The 26,876-nt window shown below is 33.6% G+C and overlaps 1 protein-coding gene across 2 annotated transcripts in view; it reads left to right on the top strand.

Annotated features, from left to right (window-relative positions):
- LOC149418985 (dopaminechrome tautomerase-like) overlaps positions 1-26,876 on the top strand; it is a 74,139-nt gene that overhangs the window by 26,682 nt on the left and 20,581 nt on the right. Inside the window, exon 2 of one of the 2 annotated variants that reach the window (XM_089638018.1) lies at positions 1,838-2,357. In XM_089638018.1, the coding sequence (XP_089494144.1) occupies positions 1,922-2,357 (436 nt within the window). In that variant the 5' untranslated portion in view covers positions 1,838-1,921. Of the gene's footprint in view, positions 1-1,837; positions 2,358-23,096; positions 23,150-26,876 lie in introns of those variants that run through there. The other variant, XM_089638019.1, reaches the window with a different exon arrangement.

The following is a 26,876-nucleotide window of genomic DNA, read 5'->3' as shown; positions in this document are numbered from 1 at the left end:
AACGTTTTATAAAATTTTAAAACCGTTTTACATAAAATATTTTAATTCTAAGGTCCTGTTTTTATTAATCTTAAATATAAATAAAGTACATCCGTAGGAATCCCTCTAGAAACATTTGAGATTTTAGTAATACGTTCATCAGAAATAATTAAAATGTGAGCGTCTAGCAAAGCCCTGTTGTTTGAGTCCTATGTCACCTTAAGTAAAACTCCAGCTTCAACAAATGTTTTAATGTGATAGATTGACAATGATCTATGAGATCTTAAATAGCAGGCTTTTGGAATAATATGGACCCCAATCTGGAGGTTCCCACTTTAAATATCTCTAGAGCTAAACGCCAGATATGGCTTACCTACAATTTTGCTCCATCGCCATCTATGGACGAGCTCTTACACGAATGTCCATTTGTAATATAAAAATCTGCTTACAAAAACAGTATTTCATATTAAGATTCGTTAAAAAAGAGGTAATATTTTGAATATTAACTGGAAATATGCCCAAATAAATGATGAAGCTGACAGGTTATTTAGAGACTAGATGACAAAATCTCGAAACACCAAAAAGCTTTAAATAAAAGCCTTGCTTTTACAATGGTTTTAAAATAATCAAAAGTGAAAGGTAACATTTGGTTAAAAGTTTAAAAAAGTGACCGTGACCAAAATAATAATAATTTTGGTCATTGACGTTTCCTATTATTTATTTTCTTGTCTAAGCTTTTAATCGATTATATCTTTAAGTTGTGATTTATTAATTTATTGCGTACTGTTTAAAACCTGTATTTTTTTACATATCCACCATTTCTGATGTAATTAAACAATTGCGTTGCAATATCAATTAGTTATCCTGTCAATCAATCAACAAAACCATTTTTAAAAATAACTTGTTATCCTCTGCAAGGGAAACAATCATTAATCTATTTTTCGATTCACAAACCAAGATTTACATAACATAAGATTTATTTGATTGGCATTTAGAACATTTTACTTATATTTATTAATATTTTCCTAAAACTATTTGACTACGAAAGGTTAATAAAAGTTGCTGTGAAATCAAAACCAAACAATCAGGTGCCAAACAGTCGATCTGTTTGGGACTGAAATGAACTGTACGTAAAAGAAAAGAAAATATCGAACGATTTTGTTATTATCACAAAGAATACAAGAATAGAGTGAAGAAAGCCTTTACCCGGTTCAGATGTTGGTTTCTTTTCGGAGTCCTGCTGCTTCCTTGAAGGTTCCGTGGGTCACTTAGAGTTTAAAGGTGTACACCTTAAACAATCATCATTAATGTTAGATTTTCACAACACGAACTCTGTTTACATTCACCACATGATAACTTTTAACTTGGGGATGAGATTTACTGAACTTTTAACGAGATGATTGATACGAGCAGCGAAACTTGCTCATAAAAATCCTAACATTTTGGCATTTCTTCGTTATATATCATCAAGGCAAATTAGGTGCATGAACACGTGTTCCGGTATATTAGGAATTCACTAAAAGTACATCGGAAAACGGCCTGCAATCATGTTTTTAACTGAATCTTAATAAATTATCAAAGTTTATTTTTGTACCAACAATATAACGCGTATTGTCTGCTATTTACAATTTTAGATTTTACTCAATAAGTTATTTCAAAAATAGAAATAAAAGGTATAATAATTATTGCGAAAGCTCTAATAATATCTTGAAGATACATCTTTTTACTACCTTTTCAAAAAAATGGTCTCAAAGGAATGCACTTTTAACCAAAGTTCTTTGTGTTGTGTGATTAATTATTAAAATGATTAATTCTAACTAATCAATAATAATCCATTTTTTACGTTCTTCTTTTCCAGTGAACGGTGCTTAAAGTGAAATGTTTTTAGTGTACAAAAAGTGAACTAAACAACAAAGAAATATCAAAAAGTGACAAGTTAAAAATGGCTACTGCTTCGTGGTTCAATTGGGCTCCTACAGGACTATATAATAGTCCATTCTTTCCTCCATCGGTACAGCAGAGTCCTGTTTTACCACAGAATCAGGAATTCTTCCAGGATTATAGAGTGAAGCATCCCCGTGCCGATCCTTTTAGAGGTTATACGGATGAAGGGATTAATTCAAAGTTTTCGCGATATTCTGACATCACGCCCGGAAGGTTCTTGCATGAAGAGCCTATTAATGACTTTGGACAGTCTTCCGTGTTGCCAGGATCTCAAAGTGTTGTAGGGGAGAAGGATGAGCTGAGATATGTTGGGAAAAGTAAACCCTTTCCAGGGTCCACTAGGAGTTACTTTCCCCCGAATTACAGCCAGAAAGAGAGGTTCACGGCGTGGCTACCGTCTAACCAGGGACCTAAGAAGAACACAAATAGCAACGGTATGTACATTTTCACGTTTATTTTTCTTAACCTCTGAATAATTGTTTTAATACACGGAGAATACCGATACAAAATATATCAAATTTATTAAAAATGTGGTAAAATTATTCGTATTCCTGTTAAAAACGTGCCTTTAAAGAATTAATTGACATATTTCCTAACAAACACGTGTAAAAATTCTAATCTGTTCGATTTTTTTCATTATATTATTATTTATTTATTTATTCATTTTCGGCATTCGACAGTTAACATTTAATCAGTTTGTACATAAGTTATATATAATTAAAATATAAATTATATATATATAATTTATACAAAGCAAAAGATTATATTAAATGAAAAATTTACAAAGCAGTACATTTATAGCCATGGAGAGAGGTTATAGATATAAATCAAATCATATTAGAGATATAAAAAATCGAGACATAATCATTTTCACAAACCATCAGAGAAATATTATTTTATGGACCTCTTGCATTTGGTAAGTTCGCAACTGAAAATATCAACCTTGGATAATACGCTATTGTAATTATTGCATAGTTGGTTCAGGCAAGAATTCTGCTTTTTTTAATGTGTTTATTCAGTTTTTTTTTATTTGTACAATATTTTCTCATACTTAAATCCTACAAAACTGATCAATCAGTTTAATTGTAAGAAATCTCTCACTTTTCCTATTTATTAGCTTATAATTATATATTTAATCTCAATTTGATATCTTGATCCTCAATATTATTTGTTTTTATGTTTCACGGAGATAGAACGATCTAATTTTCTCATTTTTAATGTCTTCAGGTAGAAAAGTAACTTAGAGTTCGTTTTGCTTTGATCAACCCTGAACAGGACACAAGAGCGTGTTGAACGCGCAGGTACATTGAATGGAATCTTGTTTAGCAACTGCATGTACTAATATTTAATTAGGGAACGGTGTGCGATCACGTTTTAACAGGATTTTAATAAATTAGCAATACTCATATTTCTTGATGCAGAACTTCTCCGTTTCCTCAAAAATACCCTACACTCAGCATCCACAAAGATCACAAAGGCGTTTAAGAAATTTATTTTTTTCGAACTATTTTTGTAGTTTAAAAAAAAAGACCTTTGTTTCAATAACTTCAGGTTTCTTTTTTTTAATTTTTCGAAATATTTTCCTAACAATAAATGACGATTTCACACAACATCATAATAATATGTAGTCGATTATTAAATTATACGAATGAAATCGGCTGATTTCGTGAGACTAGATCTGAAATGAAAAGAAAGCATTGAGAAAATTCCGAAATACTTTTCATATCTTTGACTTCCAATGAAAGGTCACGACCTATCTTTTTTGGATTGAATTTTATTCAATCGAAGTTAATTATCTTAGTGCGTGAATTCTACAATTAATTTAGCACAATTAGCGCCTATTCATTGGCAATATGTAAAGCAAAAAAAAAAATTGTTAAAATGAAGGAAAAAATTTTTTTTTAAATGAAGCAAATTTTTTAACACCAAAAATCATTCGAAATATTCTTCCATTTTACTTCATTTCCATTATCATACTTCGGTTGTAACTCCGTCTGTCTGTAACTCCGGTTCAATGAACTCTTCAATTTGCTTTGAAATTTAGTATGAATGTTGAAGGTGTCTTAAAAGGAAATACTTTTTTAGAAACTAGATAAAATTATCTTTGAGATGCTTTTATTTTGATAAAAAACATCGATATTTCTAAAGAATAAAATTTTTATATGAAACACTCAAAATTTCAAAAAACTAGTTTGCTGTTAGTTCTGGTCATACACTTTGAAATTTTTTACGAATTCATACAAAGAATTAAGCATTAATATTTGAAAGAAATTGAGAAAAAAATCTCTTTCCAACAACGCACAAACCAAAAAATACAAAAAAAATACTTTTATAATGTATAGACGTTCCGGTCAGATCTGTCTTTCAGAGGCTCTTTGAAAGTTATGATGTTTGCGACTAGTGACATCATTCCGAGGCTTGAGGGTTTGAAAAACAGGAATAGCTCATTAAGATTTCGCCTTCTTTCATGAGAAAGGTATTGAAAAATCACGTATATATTTGTAACGCCACCTTGAACAATAAACACGCCAAATGCACTTGTTTCATTTGTTTGTTATAACAATAAAATAAATTAAATGTTTGCACTTAGTACCGTAAATACACGTGCGATAAATACTATCTATAAAAATAAACGTAAACGTGTTTCTTTCTTGTGATGAAACAACAATTGATCCAAATAAACCTGTAGTATAAATGACAGTCCTCAATGAGCACTTTTATTTGTTATCCGAAGATGGTATTTTACCTCGTCTATTATTTTATCGGAGACATTATAACTTTTTATAATATTTATAAAAACAAGTGGCTTTTTACTGTCCGAGAGTATCGTTTATTTTGTCTGTGGTCTATTCGTCTATTGCGTGTGTTTTGTCATTTGAATGTGGCATTTGTGCTTGATTTTTAAAATATCATCATATGTGTTACGTGAAGTTCTAAAATAAAAAGACAGAACTCAATGATCACAAAAGTACAGGGTAAAAGAAGTAGAGTCTTGTGTCGTCTTGTTATTAATTCATTTAGATACTCCATCTTAAAATAATTATACTATGTGTGTTAGTACATGAGTTATTTTATTAAAATTATCGTTTAGTTCGAATTGATTAGAATTCAAATTCAGTTTAGTCTAAAACGTCCCCTATTATTTTATCATTAAACTCACTCATTTAAATTATTACAGTTGGCTCAAACTATCTCTTTCGTGATTCGATATAAACATCACGTCGTGGTCCGCAAAAAGAAGTATTATTTTTAATCAATGAATATTTGTATGAATGGAATGCTGAATTATTCACAATTTTTCTTCTGCCTATTTCGCAATAATACGGCCGAAATAATGCAGCAAAATTTAATTGAAGACTTTTTTACTTTCCTTTGTCAACTTGCTACCAGGCTTACGAGATTTATTTTATATTTGTTTTTTGTAATGTTTTTATTCAATTGTAATGAATAACTAGAAGTTGCATTCTTCAGAGTCGTTCTGAAGAATGCAACTAGCGACGAAAATAATTTATAAAACGGTGCATTGTGTCCATTGAATTTGTGATCTAGGGAATAAAACTGCACATTGTGTCCGTCGCATTCATGAAATAGGAATAAAATTGTACATTGTGTCTATCGCATTCGTAATCTAGGAATAAAACTGTACATTATGTCCATCGGATTCCTGATCTTAGAATAAAACTGTACATTATGTCCATCGCATTCCTGATCTGGGAATAAAACCGTGCATTATTTCCATCGCATTCATGATATAGAAATAAAACTGTACATTATGTCCATCGCATTCCTGATTTAGGAATAAAACCGTGCATTATTTCCATCGCATTCATGATATAGAAATAAAACTGTACATTATGTCCATCGGATTCCTGATCTTGTAATCAAACTGTACATTACCTATGTCCATCGCATTCCTGATCTAGGAATAAAACCGTGCATTATTTCCATCGCATTCATGATATAGAAATAAAACTTTACATTATGTCCATAGCATTCCTGATCTAGGAATAAAACTGTACACTGTGTCCATCGAATTCGTGATCTTGGAATAAAACTGTACATTGTTTCTATCACATTCATGATCTAGGAATAAAATTGTACATTGTTTCTATCGCATTCGTGATATAGGAATAAAATTGTACATTGTTTCTATCGCATTCGTGATATAGGAATAAAACAAAAAATATGTAACGCAAAAAAATGGGCTTATATATCTGAATTATGACCTAGGATTTAGGTCCTTTTTTTCCTCTTATTGCATTGAGAAACGTATATTATCTAGTTATATAAATCGTGTGTTCGGAAATAATTGTTAAAGCATTCATCATAAATAAGCTCACGGATTAATAAAAGATATATGTACACCTAAGAGTATAGCTCCATGATCTACACCGTGTACGCTTGACTACAAGAACACGAAGTGTAATCCGCAGGCTTCATATATGTTGCTTTTTCTATGATAGAGAATGGACACGTCGTGGGAGAGTAGCCGTCTATAACTCTATGGGTCTTGAATAGAATATTGTTATAGATACGTTTGAATGTTTGTACCATCAAACAAGTGAGTGCTTTCCAAACATGTTTCCACTCACATTGTTTCGTTAAACGAACTCATGTCTAGTGCACTTCTCCTGGTTACATACCTACACAAACATAATATTATATCTATTTACAGGGTGATAAGCGACGTACGACGTAATTTTAAATGTTTGTCTCCGGTGACATTTTTGTTGTCGTTTTTTTAAATACAGTCGTGTAACCGCCCCACTCCACAGCCCGACACCAACTGTCCAATACCCACTGATTTCTTATATATACTTGTGAAAAAACCATTACTGAAATTAGGAGACTTGAAAGGTCGGTACCAATTACTTCAAATAATAATTGTGATAAACTACTGAAGGCAGACAGACGACGATATAATTTCTGGTTGCGGAATTAGAGAATGAACGGGAATCACGATCAAACTAATTGCGTCTAATTTCAATAAATCGGTCGAGATATACCTGTGTTATAAAATTGAGCAGATTCTGAAAAAATGGATGATATATTTATTTTATTATATTTATACCTTTAAGCTCGGTAATACGATTTATACCACGTCTTCCTGGGGCGTATTCGACAATTTCATTAATTGACGCGTCGTATACACTCTGACACGTCTGACACTTCTATCTCCGTCCATCTAGAATTCTCAAGTCATGTAAGCATCCCTTTCTTGCACCATAAATATGTTACCACCCTCTTACCGGCATGAAACCTAGTATTAATACGTCAAGATCATTAACGATTGTTTTAACCCTAAGAAACATAACCGTATACGCATCAAAGCTCAGTGTCGCACTACGCTACAATCTTAAATCAATAAGGTTCAGATCAATTGTAATATGCTCTCTATACATAGTAGGATAGATTACCAACTAACGCTAGATGAATTCTGGAATACAGAATTCAAAAAACCTGTAAACCATAACTACCCTACTAGGCATAGAGAAGCACAAATGTTTATTATTAAAATATCGCAAAATGTATACGGAGATAGAACAAAAAGACATAAAATTCCGGAATTGTTTAACTCATTACCAGAAGATATTAAAAATGAGACATGTCATTCAAAAATAAAAACAAAAATTATATCGTTCTACCTCCGTCAAACATAAAAACAATTAATATTGTGGTACCAAGATATCAAGTTGAAATTAAATATATTGTTATAAGCTAATAAATAAAAAAAGTGAGAGATTTCTTACAATTAAACTGATTGATCAGTTTTGTAAGATCTAAGTAAGAGAAAATAATGTACAAATAAAAAAAAAATGAATAAACACATATAAAAAATAATAAAAAAATTGAGGAACTGCCGCGGAATATAATTTCTTTGTATGGGATATGTTACCTTGACAGATGATAGCCGTGTGATCACGGCGCTCTTGACTTAAGAATGTCCTGGGAGCATGAGAGTATTTCTTACATGTCACATTTTGTTCTTGAGTTTGTACATTTGAGTCTACCACTTAAAACTAATATTTCAACACTTGTAAAAAAATAAATTACTTTTATGTGGATACTTAACTAAAATACCTTTGCTTTTTCCGACATTTCAATGTGAAGGTCAAATAACACCAATACAAATTATTGAATAACTCTGTCATTTCATTGGCTCTTTCAGAAGAGCTCGATTAATTTTAACATTTCGGAAGTAAAAAAGGTGGTTCCAATCAAAGACTAAATAAATTTTCCAATACGTGCCATGAAGTAAGATATTTCACAGAGCATTGAACATTGCAGTGTGTTTATCGCCCGCAGCACGCAGACATGAAGAAAGTGTCAACAATTCCTCATACTTTTTACGTATAAACTGGTACAAACTTGTACCAGTTTATACGTAAAAATGCTTACCAGATCGGCGCTCTGGGCGTTGTAAAAATGACATGAAATTATGCTACGATTCTGTGGGAATTCTAAACAGCACGCATACGGTTGTGTTGCTCAAAGGTTCTGAGAAAATCATAAGTAAAAGATCAACGTAAAGTGTTTTATTTTAGCATATCTCGCGAATTTTTAGATCGCAAAAACGTACTTGCATGCACCCAAATGTTTGATTTGTTGCCTTTCATAATTAGGCATTAATTAAAGGAAATCTTTGTTTAAAATACTAAAATTTATTTCCCGTATCGGCTGGTTTTCGAAGACCCATTCAGTTTTATAACTCTCATCAATACGGTATGGGTCTTTTATGTGAATTGTGAACTAAAAGCATTGTATTAGAGTAGGTTATTATTCTATGCTTATAATGTGTATACCTAAATCCTTTTTTTACGTATCTAAAAAATTATGTTTCTTTGTCTTTGCCCTAAATGCTCAAAAACTACTGAACCGATTTAGCTGAAATGTTCAATGTTTGTTCTTATTAGTGCCATGAGAGTTAATTAGAGTGGTTTGAATACTTTAAAAAGTCGGGGTCGTCCCGAGAAAGACTTTGCATTGTCTCTGCACGGGAATAAGGTATGAGGTCGAATTAAAGTCGATGTTATGTAATTTTTCAACAGTTACAAAGCGGATTTCACAGTACTACATGAAGTGAAGTAGGTAAAGTCAGGGACGCCCAAGGAAAGCAATAAAGGGGTACGTAATGAAAGAAGAAAGGGATAAGGTATGACGTGGAAGTGAATGGTAGAAGATGTCTGCGACACACACAATAACAAGATTTATTCCAAATCTAACAGGACGGTATTGACTGTGGAATATACAGCTATCTTTCCTCTTTTTCATTGCAAACTCCACTATATTTGTTTACCAGTACTACAACGGTAGGTAGGTACTCCGCAAATAAAAGTACGCAATTTATTTCAACGACATAGCAATACCGTAGATCCAGCTAACATGTAAAATTTGAATTAGGTTTAAAACATACGATATTGTAGCATATTGTACTCGGCAAGCTTTCGGCCCATAGATCTTCCTCAGTCGCCGGAATGGCAAAGGGGCTAGAGAAAGATCGTGTCATTGTTATATACGAATCGTTGAACTTCGCGGACAACTCTTACAATCTTTATGCTATTTTGTAGTTATTGCTGGAAAAGTTGGTTTTTCTTTTGATTGAAGATAGTGAAACATTCGCCGTTTTTCAAGAAGTGGTGATAAAAGTTGATACAACTGATTTATTAGGTTCACAACAAGTTTAGCTGGCAGCATGTTTATTGACACAGAAACTGCAATAAGTCGTTGCACAAAGTTGCATTTTAACACTTGGTTCGGGCTTGACCAAAGTGAAACTAATAATTACCGGAACTAGCAATCAATAAATGCCTCCTTATCTCCGTCATTAGTATTTGAAAAACCAATAAACTTTCAAGACAAGTCATTAATTTCTGAAGTCAAATATAAAGAAGAAAGAACCAATTAATTGACAACATCCGTGGTCCTATAGACAATCGCCTATATCTGTAAGAAGTCGTGGGTTGGAATGGCGGTATGCGCAAATATATTTTATTTAAATAATCAGTATCATTTCATATTTATAACTAACTAACCACTAAGCAGTTTCTCCCACAGGGGTAGGAAGAGCAAGCGGACTACAAAACAACTCTATCTTAGCACACACTCTTCACCTCATTCACATTCTTAAATACTCTTCTATTTTTCTGGTTCTTGACATTGCCACTGTCGTGCCATGTCTTCCTCGGGCGTCCCCGTTCTCCTTTGTCCTTGTCTACCATTCAAAAAAAATTTTTTTTTTAAGACAAACATTCCCGTGTTACGAATAACCTGACAATATTTGAAAATCTCCTACTACCACCACAGTAAGCGGAAAATGTTGCTTGTGTTGTGATGGAGGACTTAGCCAGCCGAGGAATTGAACACACTACGCCTGAATGGGACCCAAGCGCGATGTCAACTCGGCCACCGACCGGTAACATTTGCGTCATATATTCTTCTTACACTCCTTCCTTCGTTCATTCGCTCTACACATCCAAACCATCTTAGCATCCAATGGGATACTAAGAATGCAGGGCTGATGTAAGTGTGATGAATAAGATAACTAACGAGTAAGTGTGATGAATAAGATAACTAATGAGCAAGTGTGTTATCTCATTAGTTATCTTATTCATGACACTTACATCAGCCCTGCATTCTTTGCGGATCTCCACATTTCTCACACGATCATACATGGTTTTACCCCATACACGCCTAAGGGGTCTCATTTCTACAGCATTCAGTTCTTTGAACAGTGTTTGCTAACACCAACGTTCCAATCAGCGTTCCCATCTCTCGTAAATCCAAATTAACTTACTTCCATACTTCCCAAATACACAAACTCGTCAACCTGCTCCAATTATTCATCAATCAGAACTATATTGAACACTTTTACACGTACTGTCTCTCTCTCTCGTACCGTCCTCACTAGTACCGTAAAATGGGGTGACTTTGTCAATGTTCAACTTTCAAACTGAATAACTTTTTTACAAAAACATTTGGGGCGGAATATTTTTGCCGTATATTTATTGCACACGTTTAAACTATCAAAATATATGTATTTTTAATGTGCTTGTGTTTGGGGAGTCCAAAAAACATGGTGATCAAAGACACCTTTCGGGTGGAGCGATTTTGACTTCTAATTTTTTTTTTATATTATACCTTTTTTAATGAAGACTGGCATACTCTCTCGATATGAACATGAAATTCAGGTTGTAATAAGACGAAACCGCAAGAGCTTTTCTCGCTCACCCCTAATATGGCATGCTTATCTGAAAACGAAGGTCATCGTAGATCTGTTGGAGATGAATAGTTTACCAATCAGTGGCGCGCACTCCCACTACCTACCGAATGATGTTCCACGGACAGCCTAAACAAGCGAGTGCGCGGCCTTGAACCAAGCATAGATCACGTGCTGTTCTTGGGCTCAAGATCTGATACAGCTAGCGAGATGTATCGTCCCTTTCAGTAAGGTTGAAGAGTGCCTAAAAGAATTATTTATCTTTCAGATATAGTCGGCGGTTCGCGCGCAGTATCGCATGTTCCGCTAGTGTTTATATATACCTTTTTATTGTTTACTATAACTATCATACTTTTCATAAAATTAAGCCTTTCTGAAACTCACTTTATGTTTACTTTTATTGAATGTTTTACAAAGTTTCTTTCTTCAATTGCCTTATGTAATGAGTAACGTATAAAGCATTGTAGTGAATCTGCTTTCTGCAACGCAAATAAAAACTTATGCAAAATTCACTTTTACATTTATGCAATATATTACAAACAATATTGCTTAAAACAACACCAAACTTTTAGATAATATATATTAATTATCAGTTTTAATTGCATTTTTACATGCACTCTTTTTATTTCCGCTTTAGCGTGAATTGCCGCAGTTCCTGAAGCGTATTGGAGTCCATTCAAGCGATATCCCCCGACACGTTCTAGTTACCGTCGCCATTTTTTTACGTAAGTTTTTTGGCTGAGATATCTTTCTTTCAACGCGACTTCACGGCTCGATCAATTTGTTCACATATTTTGATTAATTGCTCATTTGAAGAACTATTGCACCAATCTGACAGGTAATCAAAACTTAAATAGGAAAGTCCTTGTAAATGATCACACTAACGATATTACATCTTGTTTTCTTGTTCACGGAGAAAAATGACAAGGTAACGAAAAGCCTGCAATCCTGTTTTTATCGGAATTACCAATAATTTGAATTAGAATCCCTCATATATTGGAAATAGTCATTTTTCTCATCACCCGTTTAGTTTAGTTTAGTTTTTAAACTTTAATCGTTACAGGCGCAGACCCGCGAAATACGAAGGCATCTTATGTTTCAATTTCGAAATTAAAAAGTTACTTAATATAATTTTCTGATAATTATAGGTAGGTACCTACTTTATCAAATGACAAAGTTAATTTCAAAGTAAATTTAATTTCATTGAACTAGATTTCAAGGGGACTAAACCACGTATATACAATCGAAATTAGAATGTTTGATTTGATAATAGGATTATCATACGCATTTCTGAGGTAATCGAATTCCACTTTTTTTTAGTACCGCACAAGATTCCCAACTGCGGACTATGATATTCTCAAATGAGGCAGAAAAGAGTGTAAAAGGGAAAAAGATGTGGGAAGAGGACAGTTTGGAAATAACTGACTCTTCAGATCTGGTTACCAAACACGGTTAAAGCCATATCAAACATCCTTTCGATTTTGAATGGTGAATACGCTGGAAAATGAATCCTATACCGAAATTAAATGAACCATGAATTCTAGAATCTAAAGGCGGCGATACACATTCCTGTAAAATGGAACAGTAGCTTGCATGCATGTTAATGGCATGTACAAGTTACTGGCGCAATGAGAATACACATGCAAGTTAAACTTGCATGCAAGTTGCGTCCTTGCATGCCTGTATTTGCAAGACGTATACACATGCCAGTCACTAGACAGTACGTGTCTCAAATCACTCTGAGACTGAGTAGTCTCAAGCTTTTTGGCAATGGAAAACATTCGAAGTGAATTAAATATCATCGTATTGCAATTGGCAGTACAATGTGTACTGCCAATTGTATTGTAATGTCTACTGGCATGCCCGTACCTGTCGCGACGTTCACACATGCCGGTTTCATAGCCTCCCTCGTCCCCTCCCTCAACTTGCATGCCAGTAAATCAAATGTTGTGCAATCTACTTGCAAGGCAGGTACAGGCATGCAAGTTAGCGTATACACATGATAGTAGCTGGCATGTGCAAGGAGCTTGCATGCAAGTGTGCCAGCTACAGGCATGTGTATTCCCGGCTTAACTGCGCTAATATGATATTTTCATAAGTTTCTATCCTTAGAATTGCCTGAATAATGTAAAAAGAATACAAGAAAACCATTCACCTTAAATCTTGACCAAGTGGGTGCCCCAGTGGAAGCAATCTAGAGGTAGACAAGAAAGATTTAGTTGGATTGCTTGATGCAAATTAGTTTGAGAGCATAAAACAGTTGTATTCATGTAGGAATTCCTAACAGAAAAATCTCTTCACATTTCATCAAGACGGCACTTACATTTCGATATGGTACGTATACATTTGCACGAGAACCGAGCCACGAATTACGGTAATTGCTAGTAATCGTCTAATCGAACTTTCTAGGTCGAATCGAGCCGTTTACTATAATCGCTTTTTTCGTGTACCTAATAGGCCCGCTCATCTTGAATAGACTTCCCTCAGCTCTTACTAATCTCCAGAATTTTACTGAAATTAAACGGGCTTTTTTCATAAATCTTAACTTCTTTTCCATATTTTATAATAAGCCATATTCTAAAACTTCCGGTAATTGTTTGGTTTCGGTTGTTAAATTGTTTTATTTTACCTTTTTAAAATGTCTGCTCAGAAGATTCTCATTTTTTTAACATAAACTACCTCCTGTTTTATATTATTTTTTGGTTTGAATATTCTTGTTTTGTCCTGTCCTGCTGTTATTGTTATTCTAAGTTTTGTCATCACTACTTTTGTCAAACAGTATATTTAGTGTTATAATATTACATCTGTATTGGGTAAGGCACACAGAAGGAATAATTATAAGAACATGACCACTAATACTAAATTACCGTTTTTAAGGTTGTTATAGCTAAGCGCACTCGAAGTGAAATGACACTAAACTGCGCTATATAAATGCCATGTTATAATTATTATTAAAAGAACGATGCAATTGCAAGCGGCGTTTCACGCCATTTGCGGTTGCTTCGTTCCTTTCCCATAAGTTGAAAGTTGAGGTTCAGTTCGGCAGTTCGGTCCACGTATGTATACGTAGCAATAGGCTTTGCTGCTTCAAATGAACTGATCTAATCTTTAGTTAGATGTTTGAGTTAAAGTGTATTCTTACTTTGAAGTTTTATCCAAATAATGGATTCTATAATACCACTAAATAAAGATGCCTTCCATATAAAGCTCAATGTCTATTGAATGTGGCTTAATCTCTTTTGATTCTAGCCCATTTAGCACGTGATCTGTTTGTCTTATACGTATTCAGGTTTTAGAAAAAACATAAAACTAGCTAAATGGAAAAATGCATTCTATTAACAACTACCAATTCGTCAATTATCAAAACAGATCGTAGATAATTTTTGCAAACAGCGTAAATAATGACTACATTAGAAAAGTCAAGCTTTATATTAAATCGTGCACACGTTAAATCATGAATAGAGACTTTTATTTTTTGTCCTCGAACTATATTTAAAACCGATAAATTATTAGGACAAAAAAATGCTTGCCTGCGACCTGCGACCGAGCATTGCCTTTAGTTTCCTTTTTGTCTGTGAATGCTTCTGAAATCTAGACTTTAGAAAGGATATGTTAAACCTTCTCTTGTTGGTACATAGAATCGTAGTCGTGATCGAGTTTAACACTAGAAAGACCGGGTACTGCTCCATACCTATAAAGACCACAACGGTCATTTTGACCGCTGATAACATGCGAGTTTATTATTATTGTAATTGTGTAAAATTTGGCATAATATTAAATAACTAAAACAATAATTATGTATTGAAATGATTTACTTTAATCAATTAGGTGCACATTTAGTACAAACTGTTGTTTTTTTATAATTTCCGAGGCACTTTCCGCAAACAGATTTCTTACAATTATCACATGTGTCAGATGTTTTATTTTGTTTACATTTTTTATTAATTTGGCACTGTCGTCTTTTAGAAGTTTTATTTTCCGGTTCCTTTTTCTATCAATTCTTCAGGAGCAAACACAAATGGACCAGCTCTGGTATTTGTATATGCTGACCTTAGTTCTCCAACAAGCTGTAGGTATAGTAAAATTGTGACGAGATAATAATTTTTTTGCTACCTTTTTATAAATTATCCATGCATTTATAGCGGCTAGATCAAGTATGTTGTAGAAAACGTGCACAGGCCACCTTCTACTTCCAGCTCTTACGGAATTTTTTCGATGCATTTGGTCGATTATATCGAAACCATATTTTGTAGAATTGTAAAATTCAATCGATTCGGGAATTTTCTTTGTTCCGTCGACAAATTGAACATCTGGATGTACTGTACTCAATATCATAACATTTTTCTACGGTTTTCCTTGATAAACAGTTAGTGAAGTACCATTGTTAGCTTTCAAAATAAATGATTCATAACGTGGAGTACAAATGGTTTTGCAAACTGCTGGTATTTCTCTCCTGGCCCTTTCCATCGTTCCGATAATAATTTGTTCTGCTCGTAATTTCTCTGCCAGCTTCATCGAAGTAAAAAAATTGTCAGTTGTAATGTTTCGTCCCTTTTTAAGATACGGTTGTAATAGTTTCATTATTATTACATATTCTGGTAATGAATTGAAATCTCCAAACTGAATATCTCCAATTTCCGGAAGTTCTGTTACTCTTGCAGAAAAACATCCTACAAGTTGTGTACATCTCTTCCACGGCTGCCTCTTATTCTAACCCGTCGACCACGAAGATTTGAAATCGGATTTCTAGGAAAAGATGTCGAAGTCATCTGAAGATCTTCATCTAATTCTGTAGCTTCTGATGAAGAAATATTGGGCTCCAAAACAAAAACGGTGTCATAAATTTCACTGGCACAACATTCTACATCTGACTGATCCTCTGCAATGTTTTGAAGTCTTGCTAGTTCTTCCATTATATCCGACTCGGTAAGATTTCTACGAGCTCTTATATCGATATGATATTATGTTCCAAAGTTTCAATAAAACTATAGCAAAAATAATTGGAACACAATCTACAAAAATAAAACGAAATTTTGGATGACTTGAAATACTTACGCACAGAATATGCGGTATAATACTAACAACTCGCACCCACAGTGCAGATCTAGTAAGAATGATACCGAAAGAAATAGAAAGGGAAATAAGTAGTAACATGTTTAAGTTGGAATGGGTATATTTAAACTTGGATAAAGAAGATCCTAAACAAACTCAGCTTAAAATGGCCCTAACGGTCACATTGACCGCGGCGGTCTTTGTAGGTATAAATCATTATATTACAATAAATAAATAAGGTACGTACATGATTTTTTTTCACCATGGTCGTTAAATCATAAATCATGAAAAGTAAAAAAAAATCAGATCATTACCATAAATATTAAGCAAAATATCGTCATATTACATCGAGAAACGGTCAAAATGACCGCTTCGGTCTTTCTAGTGTTAAGATTTGCCAACTTCAAGCATCGTGAAAACGTTCTATCATTTCTGACCTAATTAGTTGACATAATAAATTGTCATGTGCAGTCTTAGAACGTTTTAGTTTGACATATCAAGGGAATTTTGCATTATTAAAGTATTGCTTGTAAGGTGTACCAATACTCATAAATGATGTTTATGATGTGTAAGAAAATGCTTTGCCATACTTACTTAAATGGAACATAATATTAACACAAGAAAGTGATACAAGTTGGTTCACCAAAATATCTTTTTTCAAGATTTTTTATTTTTTTAATTGCTTCATTATTAGTATTTTTTAATATTATTTGGTTTGTTATTACCCGTGCTGATGTCCCCTTTTTACAATTTGATGTAACAGATTGTATGTAAATAAAATGGTTTGTAATGAAATTATGTTAAATTAAACGAATTTAAATGAAATTAAAATAATTAAGGTAGTTATTAAAACTAGCCGATATGTATCTAATTATTAGTTCGATTGTATGCGATACGTGTACTATGTGGGTAATTTTTTTTGTAATACATCCCTTTTTGTTCTTTTGTCCATTTCTTAATTTTGTTGGTTAAATGTTTTAGTTAGTTCGATATGTCTAAAGAAGTGATGCGTGGAACTGGCAGAGGAAGGATGAAAGTAGACAGAATGCTGTAACTACCCTGATGTATGGCAGTGATGCGTGGAACTGGCAGAGGAAGGATGAAAGTAGACAGAATGCTGTAACTACCCTGATGTATGGCAGTGATGCGTGGAACTGGCAGAGGAAGGATGAAAGTAGACTGAATGCTGTAACTACCCTGATGTATGGCAGTGATGCGTGGAACTGGCAGAGGAAGGATGAAAGTAGACAGAATGCTGTAACTACCCTGATGTATGGCAGTGATGCGTGGAACTGGCAGGGGAAGGATGAAAGTAGACAGAATGCTGTAACTACCCTGATGTATGGCAGTGATGCGTGGAACTGGCAGAGGAAGGATGAAAGTAGACAGAATGCTGTAACTACCCTGATGTATGGCAGTGATGCGTGGAACTGGCAGAGGAAGGATGAAAGTAGACAGAATGCTGTAACTACCCTGATGTATGGCAGTTCCACGCATCACTGCCATACATCAGGGTAGTTACAGCATTCAGTCTACTTTATAAATGAGAACCCTGAAGTGCATGTGCGGCAAAACCATGCATGATCCGCAAATAATGCAAGGCTGGTGTAAGCTTGATGAGTATGGTCAAAAAAAGGACGCTTAGATGGTTTGGATATGTAGAGCGGATAAACGAATAAAGGTTTGTAAGGAGAATATATGACGCAAATGTGAATGGCAGAAGAAGTCAGGGACTCCCGAGGAAGACATGGCACGATCAAGTGAACCAGGTAATTGAGTCGGGCTATATGAAGAGTTAGAATAAAGAAGAGTATTTATGATACGACGAATGTGAATGAGGCAAGAAGTGTGTGCCAAGAAGCGGTCCGTCCTTTCTGCCTACCCCTGTGGGGACGGGCCGCTATTTATTAAGTTCGATATTGTGATTGAATGACGTTAATTAAGTTCTAGAAAAGTCACGCTAGGAAAAAATATTATATTTTTTACAACCACAGATTTCTAACAATCGTTGAATGTCTGACAACAATAAAAACACATCTTGAAAATGATTGGATTTTTTAAACTTTCTTGAAATTTACGTAATTTTTTTGCAAAAATCCAATCAAAAATATCATGATTTTAAAACATATATCCGTGAATAAAAACAACGATTCTGAATCTGATCTCTTGATATATAAATAAATCAGTCTTGAAAAGTGATTATATAACCTACAAATTGAATTAGAAACGCTTCGACTCGGTCCTGACGTCATAGATAACATCCAGGACTTTATATTACGTCATCAGGAAGTCTAGCACGGACGATTGATAAAATCCTAGGTGTATTCGATACTGACTAATTCCTCATCTACGGTCAATTAGCGAAATTTGCCAGCACTGTCAACGATTGATAAGAATTGTTCCAACGGCTGATAGACTAATTTTTTCACGGCCTCCATAATATTAGATAAGCTACGTAGTAATGCAAAATCATTTGTTTCGGGTTTGATAATTTGATCACTTATAAATATTTTAGATGCTTCAATTAAATTCTGCCAGTAGAACACATCTTGGCCTTTGAAAAAAATGAACATTTTTTATCACTATTTGTGTAAGACCAGAAAAAACGAAGTATCACGTAAACAACTGCTTTTAAGCACAAAATCTTCAACTTACGAAACTATTTTCGATTGTGCTTTTATTGTATAAATTGGAAAAAATAATTATTTAGAAAATGATCATAAAACAATTAAAGATTTGTGCCAGAACTTCGTAAAATAAAATAATACACACTTTTTCGCGATGTTTTTTTATTGCATAAATCAAAACAGCGGCTACTTTGCGGGAATTTGAAGCTTATCGCCATCTGTATAAGGAGTATTATTCCTAGCACCCCGATTCCTAATGTGACACACGTTAAGACCAAGCTTAATGCTAAATCACTATTTTGATTAATCTTTACAACTAATTGGTGTACATTATGAATACCAAAAACTATGCTTTAGATAAATTACTATCGTTTCGCTTGAGTAGAATACAAATAAAATAATAAATTACTCAGTAAAAAATATAAATGTTATCTACTAAAAATATATTTTTTTAATAGAAATGTATGAACGCGTAAAGGAAACAACTTTTTGAAAATACAGTATTATAGCTAAGATTATCTGTGACAGTTTCACTTGATTAACTTTTTTGCTTTCTTATAAAATTATTTACAAAATAAATAAAAACCAGTTTTGTGCTTGAAATCAAACATTTCTAGACTCCGTTTGTCAAACGATTGTAATGCCTATTACCTACAATATAAGGTATACCAAGAATATACACATTTTTGGCTTGTAGCTTCCTCTTAAATGCGTAGTTTTATGATATAAATTTACAGTTTATTTATTAAAGTGAAATACAAATAACTTTTGCTTATATTTTGTCCTTACTATTTCAGTGGTGTTACAAATAATTATTTCTAGAATGCAACAGCTGATTGAAGTCACGATGTCAATTAGCAAGCTGCCAACATAATAATACATTTAAATATCTAATTTATAACAATGACATTTATCCGTCAAGTTGATCACACACATGTCTAACTACCAACGAGATTGCACATACGTCGGTAGATATTAAATTATTATAACACACACCTAATATTATGAGAATGTATTTTTACTTATGAAATAACAGCCTTCGAGCTGTATTGTATGACAATGGCTAATAATGTTTTGTCCTTGAATATAAAATAAATTTGCTTAAATTGAAAAGGTAATAATATATTGTTTAATACATGTATCATTATGCAATCAGAAGGAGGTCAATGTTCAATTTAAATGAAAACACAATAGCACAACTTATATTATTTAATCTTGACTGACCAACTTTTTAAATAACATAATTTATGATTAAACTGTGCTTTATTATTTTAATATGTAATGTTTCCGCCTACTCTTGGTTAGATTGTATAATTATTTTTTTGTATTTGAAACGTCAGCAGGACACAAGTATAATAAATAGGTATGGTTCCTCCAAAACTTAAATTTTGATTTGAGGCCAAAATACTCAACCAAAAAGAATTTTTTGTTGTTCTTAGTTTTTTGTTTGTTTATGTGAAGCTACACAAGAGTCCGAACTGCTCTCAACTAAGGTGTGTTGTGAGGCTGAAGGTAGTGCGGAGGGGAAGGAGATGGGGAAGAAAAATGTAAGGAAGTACCTAGCTATTCAGATGTATATATTCACAAAACTCTGCTAGAACCATTTCAAGCAATGGTGGTTTCATGAATGGTGGTCTTACATCAGGGCGATACTATCGTGCTGCAAGTATAGTATGTACTATTTTCGAAGTTATTTTTGAAATAACACAAAATAATCAAATAACATTTACTTGCGCACGCCGGGATTTTAACCCGCGACCTCCAGCTTACCCCTAGACCACGGAGTCTGTCGAAAGAATATGTTCAAAAGACATAAAACATATCTAGTGCTAATATGCTGTACTATTTTTGTTTGTATTTCAAATTATGTATTTATTTATATATTGTATTCTACGCCCGAACCGGCTTTTACAAACATTTACTATTTGCAACATTAATCAAGAAATAAACGTTTGCTATTAGTCATATAGAAATATTATTATACTAACCATAATTATTAATATTTTCAGGTGTATTATTATAGCCTTTTTTAACTATATTCCGTGCAGTTGCACACACCTACTATTTCCATGAAAGTATATTGCCAACTGTATGTAATCTAGGTGCAAGCGAGTATCTAAATGAGTCAGTCCTTATATTGTTGTTGCAATTAAAAATAACTTTTGATCGAGTAGTTCTAGTTGGTATGCTGAAGTTGATTAGGCTCAAAGAATAATAATAATAATATAATATATGAATGATAATATGGGAAATTAAAAAAATAATTTGCGCAATTTTTGGAGCAATTTGGCATTTTGTAAGTTAATTGTAATTATTTAAAAAAAAATTTTGCCCTGCCTCTGTGTTAACATAATGAAAAAAAAAACATTAAAAAAAGCCTTGTTTTGTAGAAAATTTACTTTATAAAAAAATTAGTGCTTCAAAATTAATCGGTCATTTATAATTAAAATGTATGTGGTCACATTAAAAAAAAAATTAAAAACTTTAAATTAAATGAAGAAAAATATTTTTTTCCATAATTATCATTCAGCCACAGACATTTGCAATATTTGTCTTTTAAATCACCAACATAAAAATTGAATTCCGTCATGTCATATTTTAAACACAAATAATCGGCGGAATTTTTATTGTTTATTATTTTTGTCAACATTATTTATTAAACTATTAACGAACGATTGGGTGTGATAATTTATTTCTGTATAGTTCTTACGTATGGTAGGTACCTACCCGAATGTATTTTCTAGTCGAACTAAGGATTACTCAAACTTATTATCAGTTCTCATCGTAAAACACGAATATCCGTGCATACTACATAATATCATTATTATGTATATATGATAAAAACTGAGCGTATAAAATAATAATCAATTCGATTTTTAACCGTAAGTATATCCTTTATGATAGATGCGCGATAATAATGAATGATAATACCAATGTCTTGTTTGTATATGTAGGTATTCATATTATGTAGATTACATGAATGTATAAAATTAGCTTCAATGTAGGTTAACAAGTAGCGGATTCACGCCCATATTGCACGGGTTAATTCGGATTAGTATCAAGTAGATATGAAATCATTAACCCGCTATTCACCTATTTTGTAAATTAATTTTATAAGCAAAATAAGGACATTATAATAATGAACTATCGTTCTTTTTTTAAAATGAATAATGAAGGTTATTATTCATTAAAAAAAGAATAATGACCTTCTAACTTAAATATCAGTAATGGTTAAAAAAAAATTTTTTTTTTGGGTCTCAACAAAACGCACCAAATCTGTGGTGTGCCTGTATAACGTCACCAGTCAGAAAAACCTTTTATTTCAACAGGCATTGTATTTTGTATGGCGATGTTGAGAGTCGCAATATTTTTTATTTAACCGCTTTTAGTATTGAAGAACCCTAAGTAAAATATCAGCATCTCTACACTACTTTAATTGTATTGTACCAAAGTGCAAAAATTCAACGTGACTGCACCTGAAACATAATTTATCAATATTTTTTTTACTTTTACTCTAAAATCTGCATTACTACGAAGAAAATGGTGTTACACCACCAAACTAACCACTAAGACAAATGCCCCGTTGTCAATAACTATTTTAACCAATGAGGCAAGAATTTAACATAAGGTATAAAGGTACTATTTCATTATTTAGACATTTACCCACTTCCTATAATAAACGTATTTTAAATTTTACACAACTAATAAACAATCATTCACACATTTTAGACGAACTGAGTCTATTCTACGGGTATTTTAATGGAGCCTGCTCTAAGGAGCTAGCAGCATTGAACTGGTGCACATGCGTGAAACTTGACATACACGAGCGGAATACCCGTTCACAGTAAATGTTGACTTCACTTGAATGGGCCGCTTCTTCAACTCGTTTTTTGTTTAAGACGGCTCGTATGTGGAACGAGGTACCGGCATCTGTATTTCCTCCTTCATATAATCCGGGCCTCTTAAGATCCACATTAATAAATCCCTTCCTACAGCCCCTACCTTAACCCGCCTCGCAACTCTGCACAGACAGGGGCGCTCTTGGGAGGTATCACATAAAAATAAAGATTTTATTAGAGACTACCTTGTCTTTACAAGCATTCACATATAAAAACAAAATAAATTAGAGTTAATTTATTTTCTGCGATATACATGAATACGATATGTGCAATTTACGGGCGTTAAGAGGGTCAAGTCCGTGAAGAAGCAAGGACGATCTGAGGATAGAGGGAGGGGAAGGGGATCGGGTAATCTTTATTCACTACAAATTACTCTGCCATAGCAGCAAGTGGTCAGGACCAAGATAGTTACGGCCAACCAACCAACATGCGTGAGTCAAACTTACATTTCATAATACCATCAACTATTTACCGTTCAATTTAATTCAGACAAAGTTCTCGTAATTCGCAATAAGTGTAATCGCATGTGTACCATCTCTGTTTATCGAAAAGGACTCAGTTCTACCAAAAAAATACCATAACAAATTTCATAGAAATAAGTACATACAATACAAGTATATAAATGTATAAAAATAACAAAATGTGCTCGGCGTACAAATCTTATATATATTTTTAAGTAAATTTACAACAATAATATGAATTCGCATAGTGCAGTTTTTACTTACAAAATGATAAATCTATCATCATCAAACTTAATAATTTCGGTTGTCGGTCTGTCTGTAACTGATTTTCACTCTGGTTAACGGAACTCACATTTTTTAAAAATTGAATTGTTAATTTAAAAATTGAAATGATTGTGTAAAGAATTTAGACAAGCGATAAAGTACCTACCCATAGTATTATATTTTTTTAATCAGAAAATTATTTTAATTCTATATTTGAAATGTGTATTTATTGTGATTGCTTAGGGTTAATCTTAACAAGTAAAGTCCAATCAGATGTTCTGGACCACTGAGCCACGTCGGCTTATTGCCAACCCGCCAAATAATTCAATATGTACTAGTACTTCAATCAACAATTACTGCTAATTATTTTATTTTTTTCACCTGTAAACAACCAACTTTATTTTACAACATCGGCGGCATTTATTTTTACTCGGGAGATATTTTTAATTTGTATTGATATTTCAGGCATATTATTGCTTATAATAATTTGTTATCCTTTGTCCAATCAAAGTCCAGTCTGTGTTTTTTTTCCATTTTCAAGAAAGTGTTATTTTTTAACCAACTAAATTGACTAATATAATTTATTTTATTTATTTATTTATTTATTATTATTACATTTATTACATACAAGATATACAAATATAAAAGGAAGCTTTGACTGTCCAACTAGGAAGTTTCCCGTTTTAGGACAGTCAAATTGGCAGGTTGCGTGTACATAATTCCAGGTAGGTACATGTAAAATATAAAATAAAATTAAAATATAACATATAAATGTAAGAAAGAAAAATAGAAAGAAAATATTTTTTTAGGAAAATACAATTTAGCAGTAATGAACAATAAAATCCAGATAGGTACATGTAAAATATAAAATAAAAATATAATATATCAATGTAAGAAAGAAAAATAAAAAAAATATTTTTTAGGTAATGTTACATTAGAGCTTATTAACGTAACTTATAGTTATAAGTTGTTACATTAGCATTCAAGCCAAGTAATATGCTATGGGTGAGTACACAAGCTGAGCTTGTACTCCAATCTCCAGGGTGTGGATTATATATAGTCAATTTCCCCAAATGAAACAAGTCTCTTGGTATGAGTGTTTATTTTACAGGTATTACAGGTTATCAAACAGTTCTACAAAAGGTACATAGCTGTTTAAGGCCTAACGTGATACTTAGGCAATCTATTGACTCTAAGGGCTCTGATTGGCAAAGGTATAATAATAGCTCACGTGTAGATTACGGCGGATGCGGTGAGACGGTCGGCAGGGGCCATAGGCAGGGGCCTAGGCAGGGTGCAGGACGGAAGCCGAAGGGCTGCCACCGGGGCACGCCACGCTGGACGACAAAGGGGACGCCAAGGGGGTCTTCACGACCCGGCTGTGGTGGGCAGCGGTGTCTGGGCCGTAGACTGCATGGGGCGGATCCGACGTGGACCGAGACATGATTCAGTTATACAACGTAACGGGCTGGTGGCCATCGGCAGATGGAGACAGGACACAGCTCTATAACAAGTGGGCTGTGGTTTCGGGGGTCCTTTTGAAGCTGAGAACTTGTCCTCGAGCAGCGGCCCGCGAGATGAAACAACTCCGCCGATCCATATTTACGGCGTCACTTATTTGGGCGGCAAAAGGTAACTTCAACTAACACAGCATGTGCGTACTACGCGTCTCCCAGGGAACTGAAGCGTGGGTAGCTGGCCGCGAGTACTTGACCTGTTTCGGGCGCAAGTGGGAGGGGTATTCTACGATATCCGATTGGTTGCTAGCTCGCGAGACTCGTGCCATGGAGAGACATCGCGGATGTACTTGTATGTATTGGTGTTCACCCGATTGTAGACACGCCGAGATGCGTATATATTAGTGTGTTTACACGCTCTAGGTGCATGTTTGATTTCCGGCCACGCGTGATTGACATACATAACTATACAGTAAGCTCTTGCTAGCTTTGTGCAAACATAACACTACCCTCCTTGTCGATGAAAGAAGATCCCAGGCAACGTGGCTGAAGCAGGGCAACGTCCTCTTGTTTGCCGTACGAGAGGTACAGAGCTACCTCATTTCACAAAGATTTAAACACTCCCTAACGAGCCAAAACAAAAATTTAACTACCTGAGAGCCAAGTTGAACAATCCCTAACAAATACACTGAACAAGGGTTGCCAAACCTCTTTCAAAAATAATTGCAGAAATGATCTCCAAGGCGCGATACAAAACACGCTATGATTTACATACACAACTTTTTTCCAAACAAAAGAATACACATGGCCTTCTTCCCAACAGAAAAGAATACTCATCACCTTCTTTCCAAACAAAAAGAATATACCTGGCCTCCTTTTTTTTTCTTAAAAAAAAGACAATACCAAAACAACAAATGTAGCATACAATGTGGTATTACCGAATGGATGTACACAATTTACCACCAGGCCTACACTTTCCATCAAACCACAAAAGAAGAACAATTAACAATGTTCACAATTGTACAATGTTATACAAAATGATATTCTGGTTAGAGAATATTATACGCTTATGCGATTAACCAAAATCAACCCATATTTCGCGTTTTTTACAATGAAATTCTTAAACTAGACATGTTTTTTTTATACACAAAATTCCTGTTATGGAATGTGTACGCTGATTATATCATGCGATTGATCGAAATCAACCCATATTTGCGTCTTTAACAATGAAATTCTTGACACTATACAACACAAGTATCAATACACATGTTATGTTATTTCTTATTATCCATTGATAATTTTGAAAAACGGAAAACAACAAAAATTCTACTCAAGATTTTAACAATATATTCTCATTTAGTCATGGTTTGTCTGGTTGCTAATAATTCTTAGGCATATAGACCAATCCTCTCGTATCGCATATTGATTATACAGGTCAACGCTACCAAGACCTACCATGTAATTAATTATAAGGCTAATATTATCCTATGACATTTAACGATTTATTTCCTATAAACCGTACAGCGCTGTACCAGGTGTTAACAAGAAACACCAGCACGTCGTAACGAAAACGTTCGACAAAATTTTCAGAACACTCATAAAGTGTTCTCACCAAATGACCAGACAAAACCCAAAATGACCTTAAGTGCAATTATTAACCCAATTCATTGGTTAAGATTCAATAATGTCCCAAAATGACATAAATATGCAACCACCATTTGTCCTTAATGACCAACAATTTTAGATTTCCAAATCTAAGACATAATTACGTTATCTTTACAAAAACTATTTCTTCTTACCGGGTATATATTATAATTCATCTTCCTATGAGAACATACACACCACACTTGACATGGCGTAACACATATTACAATTACACAATTTTATTTCGTCTCAACTTTATGAAGGACTTTACACGTTATTTCTTTTTATTGATACCGAGGCAATCAAATACGTGTTTACAACAAAAAAAATTC

Source organism: Hesperophylax consimilis, chromosome 12 (assembly GCF_061612785.1).
Source record: "Hesperophylax consimilis isolate HC1 chromosome 12, BYU_Hcon_1.0, whole genome shotgun sequence".
In the NCBI taxonomy this organism is placed as follows: Eukaryota; Metazoa; Arthropoda; class Insecta; order Trichoptera; family Limnephilidae; genus Hesperophylax; species Hesperophylax consimilis.
The sequence above is the reverse complement of the archived record's forward strand: the minus strand, read 5'-3'. Positions and strand labels throughout refer to the sequence as shown.